General features: G+C 45.4%; 1 protein-coding gene across 1 annotated transcript in view; it reads right to left on the reverse strand.

Annotated features, from left to right (window-relative positions):
• Positions 1-2,443, reverse strand: part of LOC132397998 (dermatan-sulfate epimerase-like protein) — a 39,299-nt gene extending 36,856 nt beyond the window's left edge. Inside the window, exon 1 of the mRNA XM_059976870.1 lies at positions 1,673-2,443. Coding sequence (XP_059832853.1) covers positions 1,673-2,182 — 510 coding nt within the window. The 5' untranslated portion in view covers positions 2,183-2,443. The remainder of the gene's footprint in view (positions 1-1,672) is intronic.
• Positions 2,444-25,980: the final 23,537 nt, after the last annotated feature.

Here is a 25,980-nt window from a genome sequence, read left to right on the forward strand (position 1 = left end):
AATTAAACTAAAGCCATCTGCTTGGGCACATGATCCATATCTCTCTATTTCCTATATATTCATGTACCTATCAAAGAGACTTTTGGATACCACTCTCATACCTTCACCAGCCCCGGCAATGCATCCCAGGCACCCATGTGCAGAAAACCTGCCCTGCACATCTCGCAGAATCACACAGCATGGAAAGTTCATGCCAGCCTACGCTAATCCCACTTGCCCACGTTTGACCCATATCCCTCTAAGCCTTTCCTACTGATGTGCTTATGGACGTTATTGTACCAAACACCTTCTTCACCAGCCTGGCTACCCGTGGTAACACTTTAATCTTTCCTCCTCTCACGTTAAGTGCCTGTCTTCTGGTATTTGACATTCCTAAACTGGGGGAAAAGATTCTGATTGTCTACCCTATTGATGTCTTTCATTTTTTAATAAAAGCTCTGTCAGGCCTCATGGAAACCAATCCTCCCTGTACCTCAAGAAAGCAACCAGCATAATCAAAGAACACTCCCACCCTGGTCATTACCTTGCTATTGGGTAAAAGATACAAAAGCCCGAAAGCATGGATCTCCAAACTCAAGAACAGCTTCTATCCCTCTGTTATAAACTGGCTTCTCACAAGATACATGACAAGCTATTGATCTCCTGGTCTAACTAGTCATGGCTCTTGCATTCTACTTGTCTACCTTTACTGCACTGCACTTTCTCTGTAACCCTAACCCTACTTTCTGCACGATTCTGCAATGCTGGAAATCCAGAGCAACACACACAAAATGGTGGAGAAACTCAACAGTTCCAGCAGCATCTATGGAAATGACAAAATGGTCAATGTTTCAGTCAACATCCTGTCTCAGGACATTCTGATTTCTTATGTCCGGAATGATTTATCCTGGGCGACACGCAAATCAAAAGTTTTTCACTGTACCTGTGACAATAGTAAAGGAACCATCTTGCCCGGCACATCAGATGGCCCAAATTTAAGGTGAGAGGGGAAAGGTTTAATAGGAAGTTGAGGGGCAGCATTTTTATCTGGAGGTGATCTGTAAATGGAAGAAGCTGCCAGAGGAAATGGTTGTGGCAGATGCATTAACATTTAAGCAGTACTTGGACAGGTACTTGGATAATAAAAGTCTATATGGATATGAGCCAAACATGAACATATAGGACTGGCTTAAGCAGGCATTTTGATCGGCATGAACCAGATCGGTCAAATGCTGGTTTCCGTGCTGTGTGACTCTCTATCCAGAACACGCCCTCTACTTAACACTGCCAGAGAGTTTAGAAACCCATACTAACAATTCAGAAACAGCTTCTTCCCCTGCACCATCAGATTTGAGACTGGTCAATGAACCTATGAACAGTACTTGCCTATTCCCTTTTTCACTCTTCATTTATCTTTAGAATTTGTAGTAATTTTAGTGCCTCTGCACTGTACTGCTACCAACATCACCACACTTCACCCCAAATAAACTAGTGATAAGATAACTGATTCTGATTTAATCTCCTCCCCCCCCCCCCCCACCTTAAAGGCATGCCCTCTTGCCCTCCAGTATTTGACACTTCCGCCCTGGGGGTGATTCTGACAGTCTACCTCATGAACCTCCATCTTGGATGCAGACAGGGCAGAAGGCATTCAGCCCCCGATTGTCCACAGAGAATCCCAAGTGTGACTTACCTTCTGCAGGTAGTTCTGTCTCCTGTCTTCATCCAGGACGGAGTAGAGGAAGTCCAGAGCAGTTGCAAACCCGCTCAGGGAGTGGGCCACCGGCACCTCATCGTTTGGGGCGGTCCGCACCTGCCAGCTGGGGTAAGAGGCCATTCGGTCCAGGTAGGTCAGAACAAATTCTAGCGCGGCGGCGTCCTCGGGGAAGAGCAGGCAGTAGAGGGAGAGGACTCCCAGGTTGTTGCCGTACACCTCGTTCCACTTGGCTGAGAAGCTGGCGTAGTCTGGCGGAGGCAGGTACAGGCTGGGCTTGGCCAGCATAGTCTTCACGGCTGCCCGAACAGCGCGGCCGATGGAGGAGTGGCTGCCCCGCGCCTTCTGCCGTAGGCTCCGCACGTCCCGCGCCTCGAAGTACAACAGAGGGTGGGCGGACGGCTGGCCGTCTCCGCTCCGCTGTCCGCTCGCCGCCCCGGCCAGGCTGAGAGCGGCGGCCAGGAGCAGAAAGAGGGTAGCTTGAGCCATGTCCCGGGGAGAGGGGCTCCCGGCCGGAGCACCGGTACTACGCGTAAACTTTGGCAGCAGATCCTGGGACCCTATGCTTCTTGTTTCTTAACCCTCTCTCTTTCCCCCTTCTTCCCTCTCCACTTCCTCCGCTCTTTTTCTCTCAACCTCTCTGCCTGTATCTCTCTCGACTCTGTCCCTCCTTCCTCCAGCTGTGTGTCCTTCGCTCTCTCCTCCCATCTATCTCTGCCTCCTCCCCCTGGCCAACCACCCACCCACCCCCCTCAGTGTTTCCTCCCAGCTTCTGTTCTACACCCAGCCTCCTTCTCCCCTTCTACGTCTTCTCTCTCTATCTTTCACTCACACTCTCTCTCTCCCTCTGCCTCTCACTCTCCCAAGCGCCTTCTATCTGTTGCCTATCTTTCAGCCCACTTCCCTCTGTTCCTTTCTTCCCCCTTCCGTCTTGTCTCTCATTCGTCTCCCTTTCTGCCTGTCTCCTCTCCCTTGGGTTCAGTCAGGCGGAGTGCCGCGTTGTTTGTCAGCCCCCCGTCTCTCTGCCCTGTGCTGCAAATGCTAAATTTGTGGAGAGTGGAGAGCGACATATGGATCTACTTTTATAGCCAGAAAGGTTTCTCTCTTTATCTATCTAACCAGCTAGTTATCTCTGTCTCTCGCTATCCTGGGAAGTGGCATTTTGTGCTGGAATAAGTATTTACCGCTGCGGCTAGAAACGGTGTCCGTGGCTGGAGGTCGCGAGTGTATCGTTAGCACTGGGATCTCTGTTCTAGGATCTAGTCTGCGATGGGTTTGGGAGGGCACGCCGCTGGTAACAGTCTGAAATATGGGAGTGTTTAAACGCAGGCTGGATATGTAATTTGAGTATTTAAGTGCAGACGGGACATGTCTCTGTGTTGGTGGAGCGGGGGGGGGGGAGATCTGTGTGGTGTACATTTTAAGCGAGAGCAAGATTTGATTTCCACCTCATCCCACTACGCGGCCCACGGACAAGGATGTCTTGGCAGCTCGAAATATTCCGAGCCGGCTCTCCGGGGACCGTGGCTGGAGGATATCCCAGACAGCAGGAGATCCTGTCACTGTTCTCCCGGTTCTCCCGCCCCCAGAACTTTTCCACCAAGCCAAACTTTTTGTCACACTGGTTAAAGTGCGCACGCGTGTGTGTGAAATTATTTCTCCAATGGCCTTCAATCTCCTCTTTATTTTAAAATGCATTTCAGGAAATCCAAGATCAGTCCAACAATTTAATTGGGTTAGAAACTCATTGCAAACTTGAATGGTGCGGTCGGGAGGGCAAACCAGAGGAGGGCGCTCTCGCTGCATGTTCAGAAACCGGGTCAATGACATCCGATTAGACCTCTGACACCCGTCCAGTTGTTATGAGTTCAAACAATATATTATCACTGTCGTGCAGTACTACGCAAAAGTCGTAGGCAGATATAGGGTGCCAAAGGCTTTTGCACACTACTGTATTTGTCAACGTGGAGCGGAGAGCGAGTTTGTAAATCAGGCGGGAGCAGAGGTCGTTGGAAATGTTGAGGCTGGGGCGCTGTGAGAGGGGTGTGGGACAGGTGGCAGAGAAAGAGTGCCGGCGTTGGGGTGGGGTGGTGGGACGGTGGCGCGGTGCAGACACAACCAGCCCTGAGACATCAAGAAAGGTATTTTGATATCAAATAATCGGCTTATTGATCATGACAGAATGTCTGGTGCTTCCCACTCCCTCCCTTCTCCCTTCCCCTTTTCCCAACTATGATTCCCCTCTCCCTACAACCTTCCCACTGTCGGTCCACAACAGAGACCCATAGCAGAACCAGGCTTATCAGTACTCACATATGTCATGAAATTTGTTTTTTTTTGTGGCAGCGGTACAGTGCAATACATAAAATTACTACAGTACTCTGCAAAAGTCTTAGGCATCCGAGATATTTGCACAGTACTGTATGTGGAGAACTCTGTTTTGTAGCAGTGGTAAATTACTACAAGTAGTAAGAACAAATACATAAAACGAGATGAATAAGGAAGGTTGGTGGGCTATTCAGAAAGCTGCTGGTCGATTGAATTGACTTTATTTCTTACATCCCTCACGTGAGTGAGGAGAAAAAATCTTTACGTTACGTCTCTGTCTAAATGTGCAACGTGCAGTTTAGAGCAATTTGTAATAAATAGTATGTACAGTAAGATCTTCCAACAGAACAGCCAATTTAGCTTAGAAATACAATTGTGTCAGCGTGAATTAATCAATCTGAAGACCTAGTGGAAGAAGCCGTCCCGGAGCCTGTTGGTCCTGGCTTAAAAGCTGCGGTAGTTCCCCTGGTGGTAGCAGCTGGAACAATTTGTGGTTGGGGTGACTTGGGTCCCCAATGATCCTTTGGGACCTTTTTCGGCACCTGTCGCTGTAAATGTCCTGGGAAAATCACATCCACAGATGCGCTGGGTCACTCTCTGCAGAGCCCTGAGATTGAGGGAAGTACAGTTACCATACCAGGCAGTGATGCAGCCAGTCAGGATGCTCTCAATTGTGCCCCTATAGAAAGTTCTTAGGATCTGGAGACTCACGCTAAACTTCTTCCTCCGTCTGAGGTGAAAGAGGCGCTGTTGTGCTTTTTTCACCACACAGCCAGTATGTACAGACCACGTGAGATCCTCAGTGATGTGGATACCCCCTCTCAACCCCAGATCCATTGATGTCAATAGGGGCTAGCCTGTCTCCATTCCTCCTGTAGTCCACAACCAGCTCCTTTGTTTTTGTGACATTGAGGGAGAGGTTGTTTTCTTGACACCACTGTTTTAGGTGATGACTTCCCTCTAGGCCACCTCATTATTATTTGAGACAAGGCCAATCAGTGTAGTGTCGTCAGCAAGTTAACACAGTAATGATTATACAGAGAGTAAAGGACTGGGCCTTGGATACAGCCCTGAGTGGCACCTGTGTTGAGGGGCAGAGGTGAGGGAGCCCACTCTTACCACCTGCTGGCGATCTGACAGGAAGTTCAGAATTCGGCTGCACAAGGCAGGGTGAAGGCCAAGGTCTCTGAGCTTCTTGTCGAGCTTAGAGGGAATTATGGTGTTGAATGCTGAACTGCAGTCCAAGAACAGCATTCTCACGTAAGCATCCCTCCTCTCCAGATGTGTAAGGAGTGGCTATTGTGTCATCTGTCGATCGGTTGTGTCAGTAGGTGAATTGTAGGGGGTCCAGTGTGGGTGGTAGCAAGCTGCAGATGTAGTCCTCGACCAGCCTCTCAAAGCGTTTGCTGGTTATTGAGGTGAGTGGAGGGGTAAGAGTTGTTCCTGAAATGTCAAATATGGGTCTTGAGGCTCATGTACTGTTCTTCTCTTTCATTTCTTTCATTTGTCTCCGTTTCCTCCCACATCCCAAGGACATGTGGTTCAGTAGGGTAATGGCCTCTGTGAAGGAGAGTGGGAGCATCTGGGGCTAGTTAGTGGGAATCAAGGGAGAATAATTTGTGTAGGATGAGTGTTACTGACAGGTTGATGTTGGGTGCTGAGCAGCAGGGCACGTTTCTGTGTCATATCTCTGTGAGAAAACAGGTCTGGAGTAGGATTCCCACGGTTTGGGATCGGAAGGTACACGTGGCAATGGTGGAAGGATTAAACTGAGCCACTTGTCTGTTTATTGCACATGTTGGCAGCCTGAACGATGATAGAATCTTTACCTCAGGGTGGGAGTGACGAATACTAGAGAATGTTTGTTTAAGGTGATGGGAGAGAGTATAAAGGAGATTTATGAGACACGTCTTTTATACAAAGAGTAGTAGGTGCCTGGAACACGCTGCCAGGAGAGATGATGGAAGCAATATGATAATGGTGCTGCAGAGGCATTTAGACAGACACATGAACATGTGTGGAATGAAGGGACGCAGACAGGATTAGCTAGATTGGCGTCGTGGACATCTGGAAGTGCCTGTCCTGTGCTGTACTGTTCTTTGTTCTGTGATTAGGGGCTGGAGGGCTACAGGCGATTGGCACAGGAAAGTGTTGTTTTGTAACTCTAGAAATTAATCGAAAGAACCTCAAGGGATTGGTGTTAAACATGTCTGCTTCATTTTTACTTTTAGTAAGGTACTCACAGTGACGTAATGATGTATGCCATTCACATACTTTTATATATAACCTGTAATGAGCAACAAGCAATGAAGAAAGCTTAATTAAGCATTATATTTACAATATTACTGAAATATTAAATAGACAACAGAGAGGGGATGAGGCCTTGGACAGATCAGCCATGACTGTATGGAATGGCAAGACAGCCTCGAAGGGCCGAATGGTCTCCTCTTGCTCCGACTGCCATTCAGGTTTTCAACCCAATACATTGACAATTCCTTCCCCCCTTATCACAGAATTCCCCTGACATATTGTTTGTTGTTCCCTTTCCTAGTTTCTGTATTATTCATTAATGTATGTGGTGTAAAGGCAGTGATGAACCACTGTAGTCCTTCAGTAAAAGTTTATCCAAAATGCTGCAGAGTGGAGGGCTCCAGGCTGTAGACTCATAAACCACAGAGAGGGGTGAGGAGTGAAGTAATTGTGGTTCGTGCAGAGATTAAAACCAAGGCAGAATTGGAAGGACTAAAGCATTTTACAGTCTCAGGACTGGGTGAGAGCACAGAGAAGACATGTGCAGAGGGATCATAAAGCAGGAGTAAGAATTTCAAAGTGAGTGGCTCCAAGGCATGTGAAATCAAATAATGTGGGCAATGCCTTCATGTTCTTAATATTAAGATAAATAAGTTGCATTCCTTTTCACCAAATATCTCATTAAAAATAACAAAAAAATGTTGGACATTCCTGATTGTATCCACATTTAAGATAGCCTTGGGCATTTATTAACTTAATTAAAAGGAGACGTTTTGTTTTTCAGAAAACAGCTCAACATTTGCTTCCCCTTCCTGACTTTTTTAAAAATTTACTTTGGAATTTGTTCCCTCAGAGGGAAGACCTAATCAATCATTCATCTAAAAGTCTGAATCTGTATTGTGAACGGAAGATGTTTTTGGGTGGGTGGGTGGGTTTGTTAGAAATCAATCAGAAATCTTGCTGAGTAAGGGCACAAGGGTGAAAATAAATGACTGTTTGTATTAGTTCCAGGTCTTCCTCTCCAGCACAGATTCTGCTGGATCATTTGTTAGATCCGTTAGTGAGTGATTCAAAGTGAAACAACCCAACATAACCACATTACATAAACGTTTGCAGCCTGCTCCTGTTTTGACGAATAGTTTGATGCTTGGAACCTGACCATACAGTGTACTTATGTGGTTTACTCCGTCCCCCGTCCCCCCCTCACTTTGACACAGCTCCTCTTAACTAGACGCAGTAGCGTAACGGTATTACAGCACAGGCGTATAAGTTTCAATTCCTTCTGTCTGTAAGGAGTTTGTACATTCTCCCTGTGACCATGTGGGTTTCTTCCGGGTGCTCCGGTTTCCTCCCACTTTCCAAAGACAAGTGGGTTAGTAGGTTAATTGGTCACACGGATGTAATAGTGCGGCACAGGCTCGTTAGGCCAGATGGGCCTGTTGCTGTGCAGTGTCTCTAAATTTAACGAAATAGACTCACATCTTGTTGCTCCCTGCCTACCTCGTACCCTCTGTTGAGCAGATTCTTGTCCACTGTCAGGACCTCCTTCTGGAATTCCCCATAGCTCTTGAGTTCAACTGTTGGCCTTTAGTATGGAGTGTTTTCCCAAAAGCCTTTTGATAAGTTGAGGTAGCCAGAATCACCTGAGTTCCCGGAGTACATTTGGGTTGTTACTGCACCAGTGAGGACCTGCTGCTGAGTGACCTTCATCAAGTACAGCTTGCAACGTACATACAGCATGGCAACAGGTTCATCACTGTCCTGACCCACAGAAATCCAATGCTTTCAGCCCTTTAATCAAATACTTTCTGTCCTTTCTCACTTGGGTAATTACTTACTCTCTCTGCTCAAAATGAACATCACATCCCCACCACTTCCCTGCTGAGGACATTTCACCTGTACAAACAATTGGATCAACTGGCGGGGTCACAAGTCCTAGATTATGGAGAAGCAAATAAAAAATCACAAGTCAAAATATTGACTGTCCAATTTCCTCCCGAGATACTGCTTGCCCACTGAGTTCCTTCTGCATCGTGTGGGTTGATTAGTGTTGGTTCTGTATACATTATACTTACAATGTTCATTTCTGGTCCTGCCTGCAAGTAAACATGGGTGTAAACTCAATCAGACCCTTGTACAATTTTGAACAGCTTTAGCAGATAATCCCACGATCTTTCTTATCCAGAGAACCAAGCTGACACCTCTATATCCTTGATATAACCTGTAGACCTTATATAGACTCACCACTAGTAAGGCCAACTCTTACTGCCCACCATCACTTCTCCAGATACGTGATGATGAGCTGTCCTGTGTAAGAGCCTTCAGAGTATTATTGAGTCAGGAATTCCAGGGTTTTGGCCTGGAAGGAACAGTACCATATTTCTAAGCTGGGATAGTGTGTGATTTGGAGGAGAATCTGCAGGTGGTGGAGTGGGTGTAAATATGGGGATCTTGGGGTCCAGCTCTATAGCTCCCTGAAAGTGGCTGCACAAGTCGCTAGGGTGGTAAAGAAAGTGAACTTTATTAGTTCAGTCATTGAGTTCAGTAATTAGTAAGTTATATTGCAGCTTTGTCAATCTCTAGTTAAGCCTGCATCTGGACTATTCCATTCATTTCTGGTCACCACATTACAGGAAGGATGTGGAAGCTTTGAAGAGACAACAGAAGAAGTTTATCAAAATGGTGCCTGGATAAAAGTGGCAGAGGCTGAGGGGAGACCTGATAAAAGTTTATGAGAGGGCATGCATTTAATGTAACTGAGTTAAGTTCGAAGGAGAAAGGCCTGGGTAGATGTGGAAATGATGTTTCCAATAGTGGGAGAGTCTAGGACTAGAAGACACAGCCTCAGAATATAAGGACGTCTTTTTGAAACAAAGATCAGAAAGAATTTCTTTAGCCAGAGGGTGAGTGGTAAATTAATGGAATATACTGCCACAAACAGTTGTAGCGGGCCAAGTCATTAGGTATATTTAAAGCTACACACGCAAAATGCTGGAGGAATTCAGCAGGTCGGGCAGCATCTTTGGAAAAGAGTACAGTTGACATTTTTGGCCCAGACCCTTCAGCAGGACTGGAGAAAAAAGCTGAGGAGTAGATTTAAAAGGTGGGGAGGGGAGAGAGAAACACAAGATGATAGGTGAAACCTGAAAGGAGAGGGATGAAGTAAAAAGCTGGGAAGTTGACTTGTCCATACTGCATCAACTGCCACCACTGGGCTATAAACGTGCAGGAGCAGTGTGTGGTTAAGTGCCTTGCTCAAAGACACATAGCTACCTTGGCTGAGGCTCAAACTAATAACCTTCAGATCACTAGCCCAAAGCCTTAACCACTTGGCCACGTGCTAACATTGTGAAAAAGATACGGGGCTGGAGAAGGGGGAATCTGATAGAAGAGGACAGAAGGCTATGGAAGAAAGAAAAAGGGGAGGAGCACCAGAGGGAGGCAATGGACAGGCAAGGAGATAAGGTGAGAGAGGGAAGAGGGGATGGAGAATAGTGGGGGGGGGAGGGCATCACCAGAAGTTTGAGAAATCAATGTTCATGCCATCAGGTTAGAGGCTACCCAAACAGAATATAAGGTGTTGTTCCTCCAACCTGACTGTGGCCTCATCACAACAGTGGAGGAGGTTATGGATAGACATAAAGGAATGGGTGTTTGATGAATGAGTCAGCCAGTTTCTGTTGGGACTCGCCAATATACAGGAGGTCATCGGGAGCACGGGATGCAGTAAATGACCCCAACAGACTCACAACTGAAGAGTCACCTCACCAGGAAGAACTGTTTGAGGCCCTGAATGGTAGTGGCGGAGCAGGTGTAGCGCGTGAGCTGCTTGCAAGGAAAAGTGCCAGGAGGGAGATCAGTGGGGAGGGATGAATGGATAAGGGAGCCACGGCGGGCGCAATCCCTGCAGAAAGCAGAAAGTGGGGGAGAGGGAATCAATAAGTGAAGGTTGAAAGGTTTTTGGTTATTAAGAGTGTCAAAGGTTACAGTAGAAAGACAGGAGAATGGAGTTGAGGGGAAAATAAATGAGACATGATCAAATGGTGGAGTAGACTCGATGGGCCAAATGGCCTAAATACTGCTCCTATGTCTTATGGTCATATGGAGATGTCGAGGGTGGGGGGGGGGTTGGTGAGAGGTTTTATTTAAACAGAGCGTGGTGGGTACCTGGAATGTAGTCATATGGAGATGTCGAGGGTGGGGGGGGGGGGGGTTGGTGAGAGGTTTTATTTACACAGAGCGTGGTGGGTACCTGGAATGTAGTCATATGGAGATGTCGAGGGTGGGGGGGTGGTGAGAGGTTTTATTTACACAGAGCGTGGTGGGTACCTGGAATGTGGTCATATGGAGATGTCGAGGGTGGGGGGAGTGGTGAGAGGTTTTATTTACACAGAGCATGGTGGGTACCTGGAATGTAGTCATATGGAGATGTCGAGGGTGGGGGGGTGGTGAGAGGTTTTATTTACACAGAGCGTGGTGGGTACCTGGAATGTAGTCATATGGAGATGTCGAGGGTGGGGTGGGGGGGGAGTGGTGAGAGGTTTTATTTACACAGAGCGTGGTGGGTACCTGGAATGTGGTCATATGGAGATGTCGAGGGTGGGGGGAGTGGTGAGAGGTTTTATTTACACAGAGCGTGGTGGGTACCTGGAATGTAGTCATATGGAGATGTCGAGGGTGGGGGGGTGGTGAGAGGTTTTATTTACACAGAGCGTGGTGGGTACCTGGAATGTAGTCATATGGAGATGTCGAGGGTGGGGTGGGGGGGAGTGGTGAGAGGTTTTATTTACACAGAGCGTGGTGGGTACCTGGAATGTGGTCATATGGAGATGTCGAGGGTGGGGGGAGTGGTGAGAGGTTTTATTTACACAGAGTGTGGTGGGTACCTGGAATGTAGTCATATGGAGATGTCGAGGGTGGGGTGGGGGGGAGTGGTGAGAGGTTTTATTTACACAGAGCGTGGTGGGTACCTGGAATGTAGTCATATGGAGATGTCGAGGGTGGGGTGGGGGGGGAGTGGTGAGAGGTTTTATTTACACAGAGCGTGGTGGGTACCTGTAATGTGGTCATATGGAGATGTCGAGGGTGGGGTGGGGGGGAGTGGTGAGAGGTTTTATTTACACAGAGCGTGGTGGGTACCTGGAATGTAGTCATATGGAGATGTCGAGGGTGGGGTGGGGGGGGAGTGGTGAGAGGTTTTATTTACACAGAGCGTGATGGGTACCTGTAATGTGGTCATATGGAGATGTCGAGGGTGGGGGGGTGGTGAGAGGTTTCATTTACACAGAGCGTGGTGGGTACCTGGAATGTGGTCATATGGAGATGTCGAGGGTGGGGGGGTGGTGAGAGGTTTTATTTACACAGAGCGTGGTGGGTACCTGGAATGTAGTCATATGGAGATGGCGAGGGTGGGGGGGTGGTGAGAGGTTTTATTTACACAGAGCGTGGTGGGTACCTGGAATGTGGTCATATGGAGATGTCGAGGGTGGGGGGGTGGTGAGAGGTTTTATTTACACAGAGCGTGGTGGGTACCTGGAATGTAGTCATATGGAGATGTCGAGGGTGGGGGGGTGGTGAGAGGTTTTATTTACACAGAGCGTGGTGGGTACCTGGAATGTGGTCATATGGAGATGTCGAGGGTGGGGTGGGGGGGGAGTGGTGAGAGGTTTTATTTACACAGAGCGTGGTGGGTACCTGGAATGTAGTCATATGGAGATGTCGAGGGTGGGGGGGTGGTGAGAGGTTTTATTTACACAGAGCGTGGTGGGTACCTGGAATGTGGTCATATGGAGATGTCGAGGGTGGGGTGGGGGGGAGTGGTGAGAGGTTTTATTTACACAGAGCGTGGTGGGTACCTGGAATGTAGTCATATGGAGATGTCGAGGGTGGGGGGGTGGTGAGAGGTTTTATTTACACAGAGCGTGGTGGGTACCTGGAATGTGGTCATATGGAGATGTCGAGGGTGGGGGGAGTGGTGAGAGGTTTTATTTACACAGAGCGTGGTGGGTACCTGGAATGTAGTCATATGGAGATGTCGAGGGTGGGGTGGGGGGGAGTGGTGAGAGGTTTTATTTACACAGAGCGTGGTGGGTACCTGGAATGTAGTCATATGGAGATGTCGAGGGTGGGGGGGTGGTGAGAGGTTTTATTTACACAGAGCGTGGTGGGTACCTGGAATGTGGTCATATGGAGATGTCGAGGGTGGGGGGAGTGATGAGAGATTTTATTTACACAGAGCGTGGTGGGTACCTGGAATGTGGTCATATGGAGATGTCTAGGGTTGGGGGAGTGATGAGAGGTTTTATTTACACAGAGCATGGTGGGTACCTGGAATGTGGTCATATGGAGATGTCGAGGGTGGGGGGTGTGAGAGGTTTCATTTACACAGAGCGTGGTGGGTACCTGGAATGTGGTCATATGGAGATGTCGGGAGGGTGGGGGGGAGTGGTGAGAGGTTTTATTTACACAGAGTGTGGTGGGTATCTCGAATGTGGTCATATGGAGATGTCGAGGGTGGGGGGGTGGTGAGAGGTTATATTTACACAGAGCGTGGTGGGTACCTAGAATGTGCAGCAGAAGGTAATGATGGAAGCAGCTATAATCGGCATTTCTTTTTTGCCAGGAGTCTGTGAGTCAGTTTGCAAGGCAAATATATCTCTGTCTATGTAAGGAAAAATCATTTACATTTCATCTATCTGTTGACTTGTTTCTTCTTTCTTGATTTTGCATCAGAAGCTTTCATTTCTTTGAGTCCTCTCTCTGAGGCGAAATCTGACAGCAATAGATTCTGAGTGATCTCTGCAGGACACTTCATCACTGGTGGATTTTAAGTAGGCTCTGAAAAAGGGGACAAGGAAATGAGGTGTTCAATATATTTGCCAGTTACAATTAAACCCAGTTTCTTTTTGTCTTGTTTTCTGCACATTATTTTAACACAATACCTCTGTTTTCATTGTTCTGATTGGAGCAAACAAGGGACTTGATAAAAGTATGCAAGATTATCATCATTTGGACAGGTTTAATGCTGTCCCTTTCCACAGAAAAGGGACATATTTAACATTTTACAGAGCAAATTACAAGGGAAATGCAACAAACCTTTTTTATTCATGAAGCGGTGCTAGTCTGGATATCACAGTAGAGACAGAATTGGTCAAGGCTTGTGAAAGAAAACTACACAGGCACTTGATGGGACACTGACTAAGTGTGGCTAAGTCCACACCTGGAATACTGTATACAGTTGTGGTCACCCTGTTATAGGAAAGATGTTAATAAGTTGGAAAGGGTGCAAATAAGATTTACAATATTGCCAGCACTCAAGGGCCTGAGTTATGGGGCAATGTTGGGCAGGTTAGGACTTTATTTCTTACAGCCGAGGAGAGAGGTGACTGTACTGAGGTGCTGGATGTTGCCACATGTTCCAGTGCCAAGCTGGCATGCCCACCATGCTCAGCAGAACACAGAGCACAACACATGAGAAAACAGCTACGGCAAAGCAAGCACTGTTACTCCTCTGGAACTAGTGAGTTTCACAGATCCGGGGCTCTAAGTGACTTCATTGGGCCTTGACTTCCAGACTTCTGATCGACCTTCAGCCTTTGATCTTCGGAATCATTCCCATTAGGCATTTCGGTTGGCATAGACAAGTTGGGTAGAAGGGCCTGTTTCTGTGCTGTGTTGCTCTGTTACCAATACACAATAAATAATTAGTGGTAAAATAAAGAAGGAAAAGCATAATGGAGTCATTTGATTCTTATTGCAAGATTACTAAAATGCTATTGGATGCACAGAACATACTAAGGAAAACAGTTTTCAGATTCTGTGGTTTTTCTCCTCATCACCTCTCTGGTCCTTCTTTGAAATGTCTTGCATTTTTATCCCTCTGGAAACTAGCAGGTTATCTCTCTTAATTCTATCAGAATGCTTCCTGACTTTGAAAATCACTTTTAGATAGCTTTTTGCTATCACAGTTTAAAGTTACATTCACAGATATCTAACAGTTGAGGAGCATTGCCAAGGATTCAAGCTGTCAATGTGAAATACAAATCAAAGAACAATACTGAGCCTTGCAGGAAAATTGAAGCCACTCATGTCACAAATGACACTGACCACTCTGCAGTTTTTTTACTAAAGTCAGTGTCCTCCTTCATCGTGCTTTGTTTATAAATAGGTAACTTAAATTAGTAAATCAGTTTATTTTCACATGAACCATGGTACATGTAAAAATGTTGTTTTGCATGCCTTCCATTCATATCATCATTGTATTGAGGTACTACAAAGAGAAGCAATGTCAGAATGCAGGGCAGTGCATTTGCCACATCAAGCTATGATACATCCGAATAGGACGCTTCCTGTAGTGCATTGACAAAAATGGGTGACTTGCCAAATTTAGTTAGCCCCCTAAGGAGTAGCAGTCCTGATGATCTTTCTTGGCCATTGCTCCTACATGGCTGGACCAAGAGTGGCTATGTGTGATGTTCAACCCTACGGAGCTCAGTGTTGTTGATGTAAACAGGAGCACATGTACCGACCCCCTTTCTGAAATCAATGACCAGCTGTTTTGTCTCGCAGACATTCAGGGTAAGGTTGTTGTCATGGTGCCATGTTGCTAGGCTCCCTACGTCAGATACAGCCAAACGTTCATGGGGCAAATTAGTGTTTTGACCACATGCCCAGCACCAGCCAAGAGTAGACTTTGCAAAAGTATCTTAAAGTAACAAAAATGGTTCTTAATTAATTTACCATCTTCATTGATGTTCTGTTCAGGTCTGGCCAGCAATCAGATTAGGCACAGCAAAGACGATGAGTTATGCAAATGAAAACAAGCATGAATGCTGAAGATTATCAGCCGGTCAGGCAATGGCCACGGAGAGGGAAATACTCAACAGGTCATTCAGGCTGGTGACCTTTCTCTAGTCATTTTGATGAACTGTCAATGATTTGAGATGTTTCTCCACAGGTGCTGCCTGGCCTGCTGAGTAGTTTCAGCATTCTCTCTTATTTCAAATTCCTAGTATGCTGGTTTGCTGTCTTTGGAATTTGCAAACAAGCGTGCTTAAAAATCAGTTGTGCCTCTGGAAAGAAAATGGTAATGCTATTTCCCCAAAGAGCTTGATAAATTGACTATTTGGAAGGCGCCAACCATGGTTCAGTGCTGGTGCTCGCCACACACTCTAAAGCTGGTGAATTTAAAACCCAGACCAAAGGTGTGAATGTATAATTTGGTCTGACAGTTGAAGTTGAACGCTTCAGTGGGCAGTACATTGGTACAGCTGTAGGAACCACTGCCTCACAGTGCCAGGTTCAATCCTGACTTCTTGGTTTTTTTTGTATTTGCACAGTTTGTCATCTTTTACTTTGGTGTTTGTGATTCTCTGTGTGTAGTTTTTCATCAAATCTGTTATGTTCTACTGTGAATGCCTAATCAGGGTGTAGGCATTCACACTACTCATGGCGACATACAGAGTGCCTACTGAGGAATTCTTTTATTCAGTGAGCAGTGAATCTGTGGAATGCTCTGCCACAGACTGTGGTGGAGGCCAAGTCCATGGATGTACTTAAGACAAAAGTCGTTCATTTACTGATCGGTCAGGGCATCAAAGGATATGGTGAGAAGGCAGATGTATGGGGTTGAATGGGATCCAGAATCAACCATGATGGAATGGTGGAGCAGAATCGATGGGCTGAATGGCCTAATTCTTGTCTAATGGTACTTTGATAAAAAACTTATCTTGTACTTTGAAATTTGAACTTGTTTATTAGCTGTTACAGCAGCATCAAAATAAAACACATTTCGCCTGAACAAGCAGACAACAGACAATAGACAATAGGTGCAGAAGTAGACCATTCAGCCCTTCAAGCCTGCACTGCCATTTTGAGATCATGGCTGATCATCTACTATCAATACCCAGTTCTTGCCTTGTCCCCATATCCCTTGATTCCCCTATCCCAGGGGTCAGCAACCTTTACCACTGAAAGAGCCACTTGGACCCGTTTCCCACAGAAAAGAAAACACTGGGAGCCGCAAAACCCGTTTGACATTTAAAATGAAATAACACTGCATACAACGTTTTTTTTGCCTTTATGCTATGTATAAACAAACTATAATGTGTTGCATTTATGAAATTGATGAACTGCTGCAGAGAAAACGAAATTACATTTCTGCATGCAACAAAAACATTTTGAACTCCGAAAAAAAGACGTTGGGTTGAAAGTTACTTTTAAGTAAAATACTCAATGTCTATTTGAGTCCTTCTTGTATTTATGAAAAACGCCGAACATAAATTTTCCGCCAGCAGCAAACCAAAAATAACATCAGCCAGCTGTCAGCCTGAAAAATAAAAGGACTATTTCACTGAACAATGAAAAAATATGAATATACATAAAATAATAGGCAATTAAAATATTTATCATACTTGGTTAATGGGATTTCTGCTCCTGGACCTCAGCGCACAGCGTCTGCACATCAGGGCTGTATGACGTCACCTTCATCTTTACACAGGATCGCAAGCTGTCATCTGTGAGGCGTGCGCGATGTTTGTTTTTAATAAAGTTCATGTTGGAGAACACCTGCTCACTTACATATGTGGATCCAAAGATCGACAGGACTCAAAGCGCATACTTTTTAATGTTTACATAAATGTCGGGCATAGCATTCCATGTTTCGAACACAAGTTTGTCCGGTTTTGGAAGGTTTTCAATATCACTCCATTTGTGTTTCTGAGCAAGAACGGCCTTCTGACGGGCAACATCTTCAAGGTCTGCTGTCAAGCGTCTAAACTTGGACACCCATATGTCTTTGTCGGCTATGTCGGCCAGTTCCATCTCAAGATCAGGTTGACTCACACCTGCCAATGCAGTCGTATTCAGTAGGGAAGGATCGATGCTTAAGGGAGTGACCGGGAAGGATAATGTGTTTTTTTCCTCTCTGAACTCACAGAAGCGTTTCCCAAACGATGTTTGCATTGCGATGATTGCAGAATGTAAATACTCCGAAATTATCATGTCGTGACCTTGTTTGAACTCTCTCAAATTGGGGAAGTGAGACAAAGTGCCTTTCTGTAAATCTCTGGCAAGCACTGTCAACTTGCGCTCGAATGCCAAAACATCCTCCAACATGTGCAGGGCTGTACGTCCTTACCCCTGAAGAGCTGTGTTCAGCGTGTTCAGGTGCGCTGTCATGTCTACCATGAAGTGTAGCTTTTCCAGCCACTCTGGCTGTTCCAGCTCAGGAAAGGTGAGCCCTTTGCTGCCCAGGAAAGTTTTCACTTCTTCCAGACACGCGACAAAGCGTTTCAGCACCTTCCGTCTGGACAGCCAGCGATAAAAACACGTTGTAGCGGTGTCAGTAAACTGCAGTCAAAGATAGCTTTATTCGAACTAAACAGCCTTGCTTTTAAGCCTCCCTCAACCCAGCCCCCATGGACGCAGATGCTACAAAAGACGCGTACTCACAAACCCCCGTAGGCTGTCTCCCTTAGCCGGAATGCTGGCTAATTGTGAGCCGTTTCGTATGTGCCAGGAAATGTGTCGCCACACTTAGATTGTACAAGATCACCATAATCTTCAAATTTAGAATTACATTTCAAAAGCTAACAAACTAACATAAAATACATTTTAATTAAATACTGACCAATTATTTCCCAAAGCCACAGGGAGCCGCAGCACAGAGGTGAAAGAGCCACAAATGGCTCGGGAGCCGCAGGTTGCCGACCCCCGCCCTATCCATAAGTACAAGGAGACATTTTGAAACTGATGTTATCCTTTTAGAAGTTTTACATAGAACTACTTTTACATAGTTCAGTCTAGTTTTTGTACTGTGTCATGTAACACCATGGTCCAGAAAAACGTTGTCTCATTTTTACTAAGTACTGTACATAGCAGTTATGGTTGAAATGACAATAAAAGCGATTTGCCTTGACTTGAAATATGAATGAAACCCTTCAAAGTATAACCTGACAGATTGAAATCAATTTCTGTTTTCTATTTCAGAGAGAGTAATGATTAAAAAATTTGCAGCTGAAAGACCAGAAAGATCAAAATGAGGGAAAAACATGAGGGTGGTAGAACAATCAGTTTTGCAGAGGGAAAAGGGATTAAATGAGGACTGCAGAGACAATGTGGGGTGTGGGACCAGTGGGATAGCTGTTCCTGATGCCTAATTAGAGAATGTAGTAAAGGGAACTCATTCAATATTCAGTTCTGTTGAATTCACTAGAGACAGTTTGAACCAGAGCATAATGCACGCTCTTTGTTATATTGTCGTTTTAACATATGTACATACTGTAGGTAGCGGGGGTGCTTCGCTTTTTCTCAACACCTAACATGATAGTTTTCACTTAAATGGAAGTGGAAAACATGGCCCCAATCCAGTCTTTGATAAAGTCTGCACAAAACGTTTCATTTTTTGATACAGGCAACTCCTCTAGATTCAATATTTCACCTATAAGTCTACTTGCAACAACATATTCTTAATTCATTTAAAGGAACAGCACAAGGTCCTGTAAGAAATTGAGAATAAATTATTGCCATTGGATTGTGTAGGTTGATGAAAACTTTTATCCTGATGAAGGGTCTTGGCCCAAAACGTCAACTGTACTTCTTCCTATAGATGCTGCCTGGCCTGCTGCGTTCCACCTGCATTTTGTGTGTGTTGCTTGAATTTCCAACATTTGCAGATGTCCCCATGTTTGCATTTTTAAAAACTTTTATATAAAGTTTCTTGCTAAGTTAATCATAAAAATAAGTTGCCTAAATCTAATTGGTGACATGAAGGCAACAACTACAGTAATCTACTAGAGGAACTCAGCTGGTCAGCAGCACCTGTGGGAGGAAAGGAGTGCAGGTGTTTCGGGTAAAAACCTTGCGTCAGGACTTCTGTCACCATCCCTGGAATGTTAACCGTAGTTGGGTTGAGACTGACTGCAAGCTGAGAAATTACTGCACTGGAATGATCAGGCATTTGAGATCTGTTTCCTGTTAAAACAAATGTTTTTGATGGAGTTGCCTGCATGCATTATGTAGGAACTTTGTAGCTTGGAGCATTTCTGTTGTATTTTACAGCCTTAGCCTGTCCCAACCACCCCTCTTCCCTTTTAAAGCCAGAAAATGAAATGGGCATTCGTGTACTTTGTTACTCCGCTGCGAAGTCTCTTCGAGGTGTGCCTACCTTGAAGAAGTTTAAATCTTCTCTTCGACGTGAGTTCAGTGAGACCCTTTCTCACTGCTCACCCTCTGTGATCTCCACCTCTCTCCGACTTTTCAATCACGTTCTGACCCAGATATGGTACCACAGCCACGTCTCGTTTTTGGGAACGTGTCTCCGCCACCGCCTCGTACCACAGGGATTCCAGCTCTGGTTCCAGGCCTCCCAGTTCGGGCCCAGCGAGGATCCCAGATACCTCCATGATGAGGCCAAACTCAGGTTGGAAGAGCAGCACCTCATATACTGTCTGGGTAGTCTTCAGCCCCTTGGCATGAACATTGAATTCTCCATCTTCCGGTAATTCCCTCCCTCTCCCTTCCCCCATCCCAGTTTCACTCTGCCTCCTCTTCCAGCTGCCTATCACCTCTCTCATGATTCTGTCTTCTTCTACTACACATAATACTTTCCCCTTACATTCCTTCTTCACCTTTCCTGCCTATCCCCTCCCTGCTTACCCACCCCCACCCCTTGATCTTTCCTTTGATTGATTTTTAGTCTGACACCCACCAGTCTTCTTCCCACCCTCCCCCCACCTTCTTTATAAGATCCCTGACCCCTCCCTCTTCAGTGGCCCGAAACGTTGACTGCTCATTTCCATGGATGCTGTCCGACCTGCTGAGTTCCTCCAGCGTGTTGTATGTATTGCTTTGACTACAGCATCTGCAGTGTACTTTGTGTTTAATAAGATGGGCATGATAGTCTGCTGGATAAATCATTAGGCCAGCAGCCAAAGTTTCTGTATCAGACATAGGAATTCAAATCCCATTTACTACGACTGGAGAGTTAATATCCCGATAAATATATCAATCTGAAACTAAAATGAAGATAATTTCAGTGATTGTAACTATGAAACTACTGGCGTGTAGTCTTGAAAACCTGTCTTCATGTACTTAATAAAATAACAGGGACTATGAAAAATTCTTGAATAATTTGTATCTGTCGGATATTTGACCTGTGATGCGTTGGTGTGCATGCCATTAACAGAAGATCCATTCACTGTGCAGACTGGCAGCTGCATTGTTGCCCTGAAACTGTAATCTCAGACATTTTCACTGCATTCTGCAACAGTCTTTTCAATGTGCGCAAACTAGGAGGCTGAGAGGTGACCTTGTAGGGGTGTATAAAATCATCTGGAGTTTAGGTGGAATGAACGCACTGGGCCTTTTTCAAAGTTCAAAGTAAATTTTATTATCAAAGTACAGATATGTCACCATATACAACCCTGAGATTCATTTTCTGATGGGCATACTCAACTTATCTATAGAATAGTAACTATTTCAGAATCAATGAACGACTGCCCAACTAGGGTGTTCAACCAGAGGGCAGAAGACAACTGTGCAAATGCAAAAAGAAGAAATGATAATATAAATAAGTAAGCAGTAAATATCAAGATCGTGAGATAAAATGTCCTTGAAAGTGAACCTATTGGTTGTGGGTGTTGTTGCATGAATAATGTCACAGAGAAATGTCACAGAGAATAATGTACCAGAGAAAAGTACTGGTAGATAAGAAACAGCCTCTTAATTTGACAAATCAAGATACAGTAGGCACCATATTGAGAGCCCTTCAGTGGAAAAGTCTGGCTGGCCCAACACTATCCAACATTATATATGCTAAAGATCAGAGAAAATTCAGGACAATTCAAACAAATCCATACATACAATGTCCTCTTTGAACTACACACCCCTTTTACACCTCCCTCCTTCATACCCATACTACAGACACCCAAATACACACTAATGAACTTAAATCAGCATTGCCTACCCCTTGTTCAGTGTTGCATTTTAGATTTAATCTTCAATGCACATTCATTTGTGAAGGTTGGTCATGCAAGTCAATATTTGCTTTACGTCCTCACCACAATAATGCCCTAACTGTCCCTCCTCATTGTCTTCATCGAGAGAATAAACTTCTACCAGGAAAGGGCAGCCTTAAGAAGGATCTACTCAAATAGAGCAGCAGAAATGCCCTGCTTCGGAACCCTCACAATTATTCTATGTGCACCTACATCTACCCTATCATCCCTAGCTCTCTTCGGTCGGCCCGAAACTTGATGGTCTATCAGCACATGGAGATGTCCGTGGGGGGAATGTTGCAGACTGGCATATTCTCGGCTGCAGGAGTACGTGCTGAGGGGTGCACTGAAACTTGGTGCATCCACCTCAAGAGCCCGGTGGGGAAGGACCACGGTTTAGGGTTCTTCTCCTGCTGGAGTGGGAGGGGTTGCGTGGTGGGGAGTATAACCCCTCAACAAGGGTGCGTAAAGACAAAATAACAGAGTGCCACGTGAGTGGCAAAAAGTGTGGAAATGTATAGTGGAAACATCTGTAAAGGATTGAAAATCATTGAATGGTTTATTATACATAATTTTATTGTTGAATAATGTATATTTTGTTAATAAAAATAATCATCCCTAACTGCTATATACAAAATGCTAATCAGAGAGTTTGTCCAGAAATTTGATCAACAGTCTTTAGAAATGCAGCTTTATTCAAATGCCTGTTGGGTCTTCCCCTGCTGGCCGATTGCAGTTTAATCACATTCATTGTCTTCACCACTGCATTCTCTGGTTGCTGAAGCTCTCTCTTTCCAACAGTAGCAGCACGGTAAATGTTTCAGGCTCACATGCCCTCTCATCGATGTATGGAAAGGGGTTGGGTAGTCTCTGCTTGACTGACTGCAAGCACCTTTCCCCAGGTGGCACCCCCTTGCAAACTGTCCCAGTCGATCGCTGGCCCGACTGCTGGATGGGCCCTGCTCATTTGTATTCATTCCACATGGGGGTGCCTGCCTTCTGATACCCTGTACAATCTTTCTCAGTCTGCCATGCCACTGAAGTTGTGGAACCTGCTCTCTGCTTTAATTTAAATTCCTCCCTATCTATTTCCCCAATACCTTTTCTATTCTATGCTGTTCAACGAATCGTCGACCTTCAGCAAACAGCCTTCATTACAGAGTACCATTACCATCACACTTTAGCTTAGGTTTCTGTCATGATCTCAGTGTCCTCTGCCTTCGCTTTTGCTGTGGATGTTTTTCTATCAACTGTGGTCAGGTCTGGTGTGACTGGTTGGTGTTCATCTCTTAGATTCTCTGTAATAACACGGTTACTGGGTACACTTGATCCCCGCTTTCTCTGTGGGGGCAACAAGAAGGTGAGTCATACAATTTAGCCCTATTCCAGTGTTTCCGCTGGCTTCCTCACCGAGTCTGCATATGGACACACGCATTAAAAGTACCATCTGTGGTCCTATCACACCCTGCCCTTTCAGGCGTCACCCTCACCATGACCTGGTCACCAGGCTGTGGGAGGACTATCTCCTTTCCCTCTGGTTCTCTCTGATCTCCAATGTGCTGCTGTTGTTTTGCTCGGTCCTTCAGCACTTTAGTCTCTCACACTCTATGTCATTCTATCCCTGGAAGTCCCAGGTTCACCTCAACCCATAATTACCCCATAAGGGGGTCACATTGCTCGCCCCTTCAATAATGGGCTGAGATCCAGAGTGGAGTTTGGGGTTGCTTGCAATCTCATCAGGATTCCAAGAAATACATCAACCCATGTCTTTCCCCTCTCAGCTACAGCTTGGGTCGAGGTATTCTTGATTGTTTGGTTCATCCTGATCTCTGAGGGTGGTAAAGTACATGGAAACATCGTCGAATCCCTAACAGTCAGCACATTTCCTTCATCACTCTCCCTGTGAAATGTGTTCCTGATCCGAGTCCACCTGGACTGGGGTTCCCCACCTTGGGAGGATTCCCTGAACTAGAATCCGTCCAGTGGTGCTGGCGGTACAGTCCCTTATTGGGAAAGCCACTGGGTGAAGTGATCCATAATTACTAGACAGTAGCTTCTCCCCCTGCTTTTGGGTAGTGGCCCCGTGAAGTCCATCTGAACGTTTTCCCAGGGTCCGCTCAGCCATGGCCGGTTTGCCAGCTGTAGCTTTATGCCCTTACCAGGGTTATGCTGAGCACAAATGATACATGGTGACAGAATTTCTCAACATCTCCACCCACCCCTGGCCACCACCAGTCCTGCCAGATGATCATGATCACGCTTTGCCTTCCCTGATGCATCACCCCATGATATAACTTCAGCAGTAGCTGCCTAATACATGGTGGGGCCACCACGACTCCTTCCTCCCCATGGGTCCAGCTCCTAGCTGATCTCTCCTTTTGCTCCCTTCCCCCATCTCTTCTGCCTCCACCCCTTCATATAATTCTATTAAACTGGCTTTCCGTTGTTTCTTCCTGTACATACTTTCAATTTTAATTGCCTCTTGTGCCTCTGCTGCCTTCTTCACAGTGATGGCTGTCCACTCATTTCCTTTCTGCTCCTCACTCTCCCCTTTCTGGTGAGCTTTTGCTTTAATTACGGTCTCCTCTGCAGGCAGACTCACTCTTCCAGCAGTTGTTGTAATAGGCACCTGTACTGAATACCTGCACCCGGTGAAGTTACAAATCCACGCAGTGCCCATGTCATCAGATAATCATGCACACCCTGAAGGCATACCGGCTGTCTATATATATGTTTGCTTGTCTGCCTTTACTGTAGTTCAGTGCCTCTACCAGGGCCAGCAGTTCCACCAGCTGAGCTGAGCAACCCCCAGGCAATGCCCCTGAACCTAATTCTTCATCACGACCCACCACAACAGGCATCATATTGAGACCATTTCAATGCAAAGGTCTAGCTGGCCCAACACTACCTGATGTTTTATATGCTAAAGATCAAAGAAAATTCAGGACAATTCAAACAAATACAATGCCCTTTTTAAACTACGCACCACTTTCACACCTCCCTCCTTCACACCCATTCTACAGGCACCCAAATACATTCAAATAACAAACTTAAATCAGCATTGCCAACCTATTGTTAAAAATTGCATTTTAGATTTAATCATCAATGCATATTCAGACATGAAGGTTGGACGGTGAAGTCAATATTGGCTTTACATCCTAACCCCAAAAACACTCTAACAGAGAGAACATTTCAATGATAGGACAAGTGAAGTTGAGTGAAGCTATCCCCTTTGTTCAAGAGTCTGATAGTTGAGAGGTAATAACTATTCTTAAACCTAGTAGTGTGAGTCCTAAGGGTCTTGTACCTTTTTTCTGATGGCTGCAGTGAGGAAAGCATGTCCTGGGTGGTGGGGGTCTTTGATAATGGATGCTGCTTTGCTGCAACAGCATTTCATGTAGATGTGCTTCATGGTTGGGAGGGCTTTACCCATGGAGGACTGGGCTGTATCCACTACTTTTTGTAGAAGTTTCCATTCAAGAGTATTGCTGTTTCCGTACCAGGCTGTGATGCAGCCAGAATGTATACTCTCCACTACACATCTATAGAAGTTTGTCAAAGTTTTGATGTCATGTCGAATCTTCGCAAACTCCTGAGAAAGTAGAGGTGTCGAGTGCTTTCCTCATAATTGCATTTACGTACTGAGCCCAGGACAGGTCCTCTGAAATAATAACACCTAGGAATTTAAAGTTGCTGACCCTCTCTACTTCTGATCTTCCAATGAAGATGACCTCTGGTTTCCTCTTCCTGAAGTCAACATTCAGTTCCTTGGTCTTGCTGACATTGAGTGAGAGGCTGTTGTTATGACACCACTAACAAGATTTTCAATCTCCCTCCTGTATGCTGATTCATCACTACCTTAGATTCAGCCAAGGTTTCATGAGGTTGGCGAATCAACAACAAGAAGGCATAGTTTAAAATTCAGTCACAATATGGAAACAGGCCATTCTGCCCAAGTGGTCCATGCCAAACCAAGATGAATCTCTAAGCTAGTTGCATTTGTCTGCCTTTGGCTCATATCTCTCTAAAGGTTTCCTATACGTGTACCTGTCCCTTTTGCTTCTTCTGCCATCTAATTCCATATACTGACTCCTTTCTGGGTGGAAAAAGTTGCCCCTCAGTTCCTTATTAAATCTTGCCCTCTTACCTTCAATGTATGCAAGAAGTACTTGATTCCTCAACCCTATGGTAAAAGAAAATGCACATTCAGCCTATCTACTGTATACTCCTCATGACCCTATAAGATCAATCGTCATTCTCCTACATCTAATGGACGTCCCAAATTTCTTAACCCCTTTACATAATTCAGCCCATTCAATCATGGCAATGTCCTCATAAATCATCTCTGTACTCTTTCCAGTTAACGCCCCCTTTCTAAAATAGAACACATCCTCAAGGATGCCCAAATTTCTTTAGACTCTTAAGGAAGTAAAGCAATTGATGAGCTTTCTTGGCCATAACATCAACATGGTGCACCAGAACAGGCTATTGGTGATGTTTATACCTAGGAACTTGAAGCTCTCAAACATATTAACCTCAACACCATTGATGCAGGCAGGAACCTGTGCACCGACCCCTCTTTCTGAAATCAATGACCAGCTCTTCGGTTTTGTTGACATTGAGAGAAAGGTTGTTGTCATGACACCATGTCACTAAGCTCTCTCCCCTTCCTGAATTCCAACAGGAAATCCATCTTAGCAGGCATGGATGAGT

This window comes from Hypanus sabinus, chromosome 1 (assembly GCF_030144855.1).
Source record: "Hypanus sabinus isolate sHypSab1 chromosome 1, sHypSab1.hap1, whole genome shotgun sequence".
In the NCBI taxonomy this organism is placed as follows: Eukaryota; Metazoa; Chordata; class Chondrichthyes; order Myliobatiformes; family Dasyatidae; genus Hypanus; species Hypanus sabinus.